The sequence below is a fragment of the Trichechus manatus genome, unplaced genomic scaffold (assembly GCF_000243295.1).
Source record: "Trichechus manatus latirostris isolate Lorelei unplaced genomic scaffold, TriManLat1.0 scaffold00024, whole genome shotgun sequence".
In the NCBI taxonomy this organism is placed as follows: domain Eukaryota; kingdom Metazoa; phylum Chordata; class Mammalia; order Sirenia; family Trichechidae; genus Trichechus; species Trichechus manatus.
In genome coordinates this window covers 17,331,879-17,341,037 of record NW_004443960.1, presented here as the reverse complement: position 1 = coordinate 17,341,037, position 9,159 = coordinate 17,331,879, and the positions used below count along the sequence as shown (strand labels likewise).

Here is a 9,159-nt window from a genome sequence, read left to right as displayed (position 1 = left end):
GCCCAAAAAAATTATCTTAATTACCAGAATTATTTGAATTTGAAGTATGGAGTGAATCCACTTGAGACAGCATTGTATCTAGCAAGCCAGAGTCACTTATTTTTCTCCATTCTAACTCCACCGCATTGTTATTGTCCAATTCAGAGGCTCCCACTGTAATCGCCTTCTTCTCTTTTAGCATTTTCTCCTGTTGCTCTATTTCCTGCAGATCAACAGTTAAACATGCTAGATCTTTTGTTCAATTACATCCCAAAATACTATGATTTTCAGCTCAGCCAAAAATCTGTGTAATTACCAGCAGAGTATTGTTTCTTTCAAGTTTCCCCTCCCTCAAATAAAAATTATGACAATTTAATTGGATTTAAAATGTCACACATTAATAATCTTAAAACAAGTGTCGTTCCTCTCATAAAATAGTGCCTATAGGATGTGTATTATGGTATCTATTTGCAAAATATCTTTTTCAATTATTAAAGCTTTGAGTCAAGGATTTAATAAAGTGTCCTTTCGATAAATTATGCAATCACTTTTAGATCAGGATCTAAATATTAAACCTTATATTTTGGCAGTAAAAAATGTTATACATGCATCAAAATCAATGGCCTCAAAAAAACAAAGAACAATGGCCTCCTTACATTAAGATATGCAGGAATAAAAAGTACAAATATCTTATATATGACCAAAGTCCATAGGTATCCCCTGCTGTTTCACTTACCAGCCCTGCACCCCTATATTTTAATTCCTCACCTTTTGCAATCTTTCCTGTTCCCTTTCCTGCTCAGCTATGAGTAATGACAACTGCTGGGCATGTTGTTCTTCTAGTCTCTTCCGCATTTCTTCAAAAGCTAACATCTTGCTTTTTAATATCTCACCTTCTGAAAAGAAACATGTCCCCTCAAATTAAGAAAATTCACTACAACAATAATATCTGATATTTTATACCATCAATTTAAAATATGCTTCTGATTATTCTCTGACCCTATTTTTCCCATAAGCCCTGTTATGTTTAGTGTGCAATTTTACAGAACATGAGGTTTTTCAGGACAATACATATCACATAAAATCTGAAATGTCTAAGAATTTATTTAATTTGTATGTTTTCCATATCAGTAATGAAGGATTATTACCCCTGACAACAATGTAAGGAGTAATGAACAAGAAAGGCATATCTTAGCAGGTTGCTATTAATGTAACACTAGATGCAACGGAAAGAAATTAGAAAAAATAATCTTTATCAATAAATAAATCATTCTTGAAATACCATTCAGAGTGAATATAATTTATGATATTTTCTCTAATAATTTGATGTGAAAGTGTTTACTGAAGGGCCAACCACATGAAACTCTCATTACAAATGAAATAGCAAACTGACAAAAGCCGTTAGAAACCAGACCTCTCTAAAAGAGTAAAAAGAAAACCTACAGACTGGGAAAAAATATTTGACATCGACCTATCTGACAAGGGACTAATCCCTAAAATTTATAGAAAACTTCAACACCTCAACAACAAAAAAACAAACAATTCAATCAAAAAATGGACAAAAGACATGAACAGACACTTCATGAAAGAAGACATTCAGGTAGCCAACAAATACATGAAGAGTTACGATCACTAGCCATCAGAGAAATGCAAACCAAAATAACAGTGAGATATCATCTCACCCTGACATCAGTGGCAATGATCAAAAACAGAAAACAACGAGGTGAGGGTGTGGAGAGATTGAAACTCTCATACACTGCTGGTGGATTGTAAAATGGTACAACCAATGTGAAAAACGGTATCGCGTTTCTTCTTAAACAATTAAAAATAGAGATACCATATGATCCAGCAATCCCACTACTACGTATATACCCTAGAGAAATAAGAGCTGTAACACGAATAGATATGCACACCCATGACCATCGCAGCATTATTGACAATAGCAAAAAGGTGGAAACAACCTAAGTGCCTGCCAATGGATGAATGGATGAACTATAGTACATACACACAACAGAATACTACGCAACATAAGGAATAACAATGAATCTGTGAAATATATCACAACATGGATGAACCTGGAGGACATTATGCTTAGTGAAATAGGTCAATCACAAAAGGACGAACATTGTATGAGACCACTATTATAAAAGTCAAGAAAAGGTTTATACACAGGAAGAAACATTATTTGATGGTACCAGGGATGGGAGGGGAGGGAGGTAAAATCACTAACTATGTAGTAGACATGTATTAACTAGGGTGAAGGAAAAAGCAATACCTAGTAAGGGGGAAGTCAGCACAACATGACCAAGGCAAAGGAAGACATTGGGAAGTACACAAGAGTAAAAGACAACAATGGTAAATACTATTACATACACAATCTTACAATAACAAATAATAATGTACAAGTAGATACATAGGTAGATACGTAAGCTGAACAGGTGTGGGGCAGCATATGGGTGTACACCCACAAGCATATACAGGTTTTGCAGAGGCTATTTCTACAAACATATTTGTATGCGCTACAAAGATATCCGTGTACATAGTAGAGCACACAGGGGGCAAAGTTATAAAAACTCCTTAGCCATAACCAAACACCTAGAGGGACTGAGTCACTGGGCTTGAGGGCGTAGGACCATAGTATCGAGGGACATCTAGGTCAATCAGTGTAACATAGTCCATAAAGAAAATGTTCTACATCTTACTTTGGTCAGTAGTGACTGGGGTCTTAAAAGCTTGCGAGCAGCCACCTAAGATACAACTATTGGTCTCTTCCTGCTCAGAGCAAAGAAGAGTGAAGAAAACCAAAGACTCAAGGAAACAATTATTCCAAAGGACTAATGGACCACATGAACCACAGACTCCACCAGCCTGAGCCCAGAACTAGATGGTGCCCAGAAACCACTACCATCTGCTCTGATCAGGATCACAATTAAAGGTCCCGGACAGAGTGGGACAAAAATGTAGAACAAAATTCAAATTCACAAAAAAGACCAGACTTACTGGTCTAATAGAGACTGGTGGAACTCCTGAGACTACGGTCCTTAGACACCCTTCTAACCTGGAACTGATCACACTCCTGCAGATCACCTTTCAGCCAAACAATGGACAGGCCTATAAAGGAAACAAGAACATCCGCAAGGAACATGCTCCTCAGAACAATCAACCATACGAGACCAAAAGGGCAGCACTTGCCCAAAAACAAAGTTCGGAAGGCAGGAAGGGACCGGAAAGATGGGTAAATGGAACCAGGGAACCCAGGGAGGAAGTGGGTGGAATGCTGCCACGTTGAGGGGATAATATCACGAAACAGTATATATATAACTTGTTGAATGGGAAATTAATTTGCTCTGCAAACTTTCACCCAAACCATAATAAAATGTTAAAAAAAAAAGGCATTAGAAACCATACTCCAGAAGAAAAGACCTCATAAAGTACGGTGGATTAAAATTACATTTGATGTTTCATGCAAGAATTTTTTCCTGAGTCATTAACAATATCCTCTAAAATACCAAATAGACTATGGAAGCTTCATAATTTAAATAAGAAAGGTCATTAAAGAAAAGAAAGCCTATTAAATGGCAATAAACAGTGCAGCAGTTAAGCACTTGACTGCTAACTGAAAGGTCAGCAGTTCAAACCCACAAGCCACTCCACAGAAGAAAGATGTGGCAGTCTGCTCCTATAAAGATTACAGCCTTGGAAACCCTTTGGGCAGCTCTACTCTTCCTATAGTGTCGCTGTGAGTCAGAATTGACTCAACAACAATAGGTTTGGTTTTTTGGTTTTGGAATTATAAACTCTCTAATATGATAAATGAAATTAAGTACCCTGATGAACATATGAAAAGTATTTTTTTGGTAAAATGTCATTTTAAAGTATTACAATAAAGTTACCATCTGCTTTGCAGGCATCAAATGCTTCAAAATTTCCTTACCTTTTGAACTATTTTCTAACATTTTATTCTTGTTAATGCAGATAGTCCCCTTAGGGTATCTTTTTTCCAACAAATGTTGCCTTTCTTGTTCAGCTATTCCAGTTGTTATGACATAAGGGTAGTTTTCTTTTTGCAAACTATCAATATCTAAATCAAGTCTCCGTTTAACTTTCTCAAAACTGTTTTCCAAAAACTGTTCATTTCCACAGGACACTGTAGGTGTGTCCATCTGCTGTCTATTATTCTGGTTTTGCATCAGTAAAGGAGATGGGTTCTTTACATCATAAGACTTATTCAGCTCCATCTGTAAACTGCAGGAGTTTTTCTCTTGCACACTGGCTGACTTAAGTCCACTCATGGTCCCAAAGCTTTGACTTGCTATACATTGACTGGTGCCATATGGTTCCTGCAATCTCGGCACTACGGTACAAGTATTGTCCATTTTGTGTGGTCCTCTCCTGTCAGATATTACCTGACCTTCCCCAGGAGCAAGTCCGTGAATAATTTTATTTTCTAATTGATTTCCTGAAGACTGACATACCTGATTTGATTTACCTAAAGCCATTTCTTCTATAGCTTCAGGTGTATTTCTGCTTGAACCTCCTGCTAAATCAACTGGTAACTTTGGCACAGTTTCAGGTATGTTTGTTTTCTCGTCAGTATCTTGAACAATTAAGTCCACTGCCTTTTCTTTTCCTTTAGGGCTTAATTCACAGGCATTTACTGGGTTATTTATAAGTATATGGCATGCTGACGATGGCCTTGAACGTCTTCGATGCATTTTAGGACTCATACTTGGCTCTGGACTAGGTAACTTGGCATACGAACCGGTAAGACTTCTGATAACATTATTTTCAGGAACAAGAGTGGAAATGACTTTAAAATCAGAATCTAAAACAGTGGGATGGCCAGTTCGTATAGGTATGTCCACTTTAGAAAAGCTACCTAAAACAGATGTATTCATGCTGCTTGCTTGAGTGGAAGCACCTTGGAGAAGAACATTTGATTTATTAAGGCTTGGCTTGTCAGGAATAACTGAGCCACAGTGTTTGTCCGTCAACTGGGCTTTCTCCTTTACACAATCAGTCACTTTAACAGCATCATTTTCTTTGTCTGAATGACTCTCATTAAAACTGTTCTTGGCACTGCTTCTCAGACTGCGTTTAGATTGTTCTCTTTCCAGATACTCCTTTGACTTTTTCATCAGGTTTTGAAGACTCATTATGTAGGGATCGGGAGTGACTTCTTCCAAAAGTGATGGATCCTGTTCTTCATTTTTGGGGAAGAGACTATCAGAAATAAGAGTCTCCTGTGGGGTTACTGAAGAGGTCTTTGGAGAAGCTTCATTTTCTGCATGATTAATACCTGAATTATCACATTGCTTCAGAGAACTAAATCCTTCTGAGTCACCAGCTACGTCTATTCCATTAGATTTAAATTGGTCCTCATTATCCAAAGGCAAAACTCCAGTTATTTTTTCAAGCTTTGTTGAAGTAGAGTGTTCAGTAGGGCTTGGCAAGCTATTTGGAAATGTAACAGGAACATTCAAGTTTGTGACTTCTGAATTAGAGTAAATGGTTTCAGTCTCCCAATGATCAAAATCACTGGCATTAGGCGCTTTTCTAACCTGAAAAAGAAAATTTATAAATTAATATTTCCTCACAGAACAGAAAAGCCTTTGATTTCATTATTTTCTAAAAATACAACTGAAATCGAACACTTGGAGTTCTAATATTTAAAAACACAAACAAATAAAAATAAACTAAGATGATCAGTATTCTGTGGTATCCTACATCACATGGGGCTCAAACATCTATTAGTCATGTCAGTCTATTTATTAAACAAGATTAAAGGCGTGATGGTTAAGATTGTGTGTCAACTTGGCTGGGCCATGATTCTCAGTGTTTATATATGTGATCACTTCCATGACTGAATATGCTTTGAGTAGCCAATCAGATGAAAGGATGTTTCCTTGGGGGTGTGGCCTGCATCTGAATATAAGCAGACATTTTGGCTTTTTGCTCACTCTGGATCCTGCAGCTACCTCCTGTTGTCTCACCTCTGGTTCTTGGGACTTTAGCTAGCAGCTTACCTGTCGATCTTGGGATTCGTCGATCTTCACAGCCTGCAAGCAAGAGTCCTGCTCCCCAACCTGATCTTGGGTTTGCCAGCCCCTGCAGCTACATGAATCAGGGGAAATCTTGCAGTCTTGCCTGCCGATCTTGGAATTCACTGACCTTCACAGCCTGTGAGCGGGAGCCCTGCTCTCTGACCTGCCGATCTTAGGCTCGCCAGCTTCTGTGGCTGCGTGAATTGGGAGAGGCCTCTACCCTGATCCACGGACTTGGGACATTATAGCCACTACAATCATGTGAGCTGTTTCCTTGATATAAATGTCTCTCTATATATATTTATATGCTTTACTGGTTTTGCTTCTCTAGGGAACCTCATACCACCAAGAAAGCAGTGCTGGGAGCAGAGTGCATCCTTTTGACTTGAGGTTCCTGTGCAGAGAAGCTCCCAGGCCAAGGAAAGACTGATGACATGGATCTTCCTCCAGAGCCTACAGAAAAAGTGTTCCCCTAGAGCTGGTGCCCTAAATTTAGACTTGTAGCCTACTGGACTGTGACAGAATAAACTTCTCTTTGTTAAAGCCATCCACTTATGGTATTTCTATTGTAGTAGCACTAGATGACTAAGACAAAAGGAAAACAGGAACTTATCTAATCTGATACAAATATGAACAAACGTGTATACACGCAGCTGCATATATATAGATATACGCGTATATACATACACTCACACGTAGACATATACACATACTCATACAGATGTATGTGCCATTTAATCTCAGAATAGGAGCATTTTCCTAACTTTTTTCTGTTTATATGCTATTAATGTCACCAACTGTTTCTCCTATGAGAGCTATCATCTTAGGATACGAATGTATGAATTAAATAGCAATTAATTAAATCTCTTACATAAATGATTCCGTCTCTAACAGAGACTAACTTGACCAGGATATTGATTAAGCAAAAATAATTCAGTAATAGGACTTCTCCCAGATGTCCACTCCAAATTTTACCTAAAATCCTTCTATAAAATGAGGCAAATTTATAGTATATGATTGCTCAGACATGTAGCTTAAATTACTTAGAAATAAGAAAAATTTCAACTTAAAATCAAACTAATTAAAATGAAATTCAATTACATTAACTTATAGTCAGTTAAAAACAGCAACCTGATAATATGTTTTTGGGATAAGCAAAATAGGTAAAAATTTAATAAATTAAGCTGTGAAAAACTGTATACACAAAAGAGCCAACATAAAAAACAAAATTATATTTTGTATCTAAATAATCTGACTGTGCAAAAGAAAAAAGAGTGAACGAGGATAGTTTCTAAAGATTACACAATCATATAGTAAACTGGTAAAAATCATTATCATAGGTTGTAGAATCCTAAATATTAAAAGATTTTTATGTTGATTTTTGTATGTGCTTGCTTTTTTTCCTAGACTATATGGCATTCCTGTTCTACCTTTCAAATCCCAAGACATGTAATGGTTTCTAAGCACCACACAATAATACAACAAGGTGTAATAGCTCAGTCACTACCTCAGGACCAAAATAAACCAAAAGGAAACACATTCATGAAACCCCAACACCTTCCTAGGTTTAAGCAATAAAAATTATTCCCTAATATAAAATATTTCACATTTTTTATATTCAGCAGCTATGTTTTCTGTATACCACTAAGACAAGGCTTTAGTTCTATCAGTTAAATAAATTTTTTAAAAATCTATCATAGAATCATACGTTTTAGAGGTAAAACACCTTAGAAATCTATTTATATTATATAAAATTTCTCTACCTGTATAATTAATTCATTACTCTACAGTTCAGCATTGTAAGTTCTCAGACTTAATAATTTTAGTAGATGAACATTTGCTAGCCTTCCTCAAAGGACAAATAATGATATGCTATTTTTGTTTGAATAATAGGGAATATTCACCGACTGCTCTGACAGGGATCACAATAGAGGGTCCCAGACAAAGCTGGAAAAAAATGTAAAACAAAATTCTAACTCACATAAAAAGACCAGATTTAATGATCTGACAGAGACTAGAGAAACCGAGAGAGTATGGCCCCTGGACACCCTTTTAACTCAGTACTGAAGTCACTCCTGAGGCTCACCATTCAGCCAAAGATTAGACAGGCCCATAAAACAAAACAAGACTAAATGGGCACACCAATTCAGGGGCAAGGGGACGAAAAGGAAGGAGGGGACACGAAAGCTGGTATGGGGAACCCAAGGTTGAAAAACAGAGAATGCTGACATGTCGTGAGGTTGGCAACCAATGTCACAAAACAGTATATGGATTGTTTAATGAGAAACTAATTTGCTCTGTAAACTTCCATCTAAAAAAAAAAAAAAAGGAAATATTTACCATCCAAAACCCACCTCTTAACCCTTGTACCACCAGGGCTCCTTAAGAGTTCTATGTCACATTTTTTTAAAACTTAATATGGATAGTAATTATAATCTACAAATTAAAATCACTACATGCTACGCAGAAAAATGGAGGTAGCAGTTAGTAAGAAATATCCTAAGGTTAATTATACATGTGTCATCTAGTATAAATTACACAGACAAACCAGAAGCCCCTAAGATTGTGAACAAACAAAACAAAAATACTTAACTAGCAAAACAGTACTATACATAATAGCAGAAATTATTTGTTCAATCTAATTCATTCATTTTTCTTTTTAGTACAAAATGATCCGGACCTGGAAACAAACCAATAGTTTATACAAATTTAAATTAATCTTAACAAAAATAAGTGAAAAAGGTGTAGGTGTGTTTAAAAGATTTCCATTTGGATCTAGGATGCATCTAGGGAATTTTATTTATCTAATCTAAATTGCATTTGTTCATCTAAGAGCGTAATTGTCACCAAACAAAACAAAACAAAACATGAGGGCAGTTATTTACTTTAGCAGAGATTGAGAATAAGGTCATTTAGTCCATAGTATGATTAGTTTAGGAGTAAACTACAATGGTCAATTCTACCATTTTGTGACTAAGAATTCAATGCTTTTAGAGTCATAAGATGCAGACAATAAGCTATTATATTCAGTGCATGCATGTCTCCATTGTCTAAATACCCTCTGATTCAAGTACCCGGCATCACTAACAAGCAAGTGAATTTTCTTTGGAGTAACTGAAATGAAATATCATAAATT

The 9,159-nt window shown here is 36.4% G+C and overlaps 1 protein-coding gene across 1 annotated transcript in view; it reads right to left on the bottom strand.

Annotated features, from left to right (window-relative positions):
* The window catches only part of CCP110 (centriolar coiled-coil protein 110), a 27,880-nt gene that overhangs the window by 9,746 nt on the left and 8,975 nt on the right, over positions 1-9,159 (bottom strand). The window contains exons 3-6 of the mRNA XM_023728324.1: positions 6,006-6,035; positions 3,914-5,540; positions 748-875; positions 25-202 (exon numbers count right to left, since the gene is read on the bottom strand). Of these exons, the coding sequence (XP_023584092.1) occupies positions 25-202; positions 748-875; positions 3,914-5,540; positions 6,006-6,035 (1,963 nt within the window). The remainder of the gene's footprint in view (positions 1-24; positions 203-747; positions 876-3,913; positions 5,541-6,005; positions 6,036-9,159) is intronic.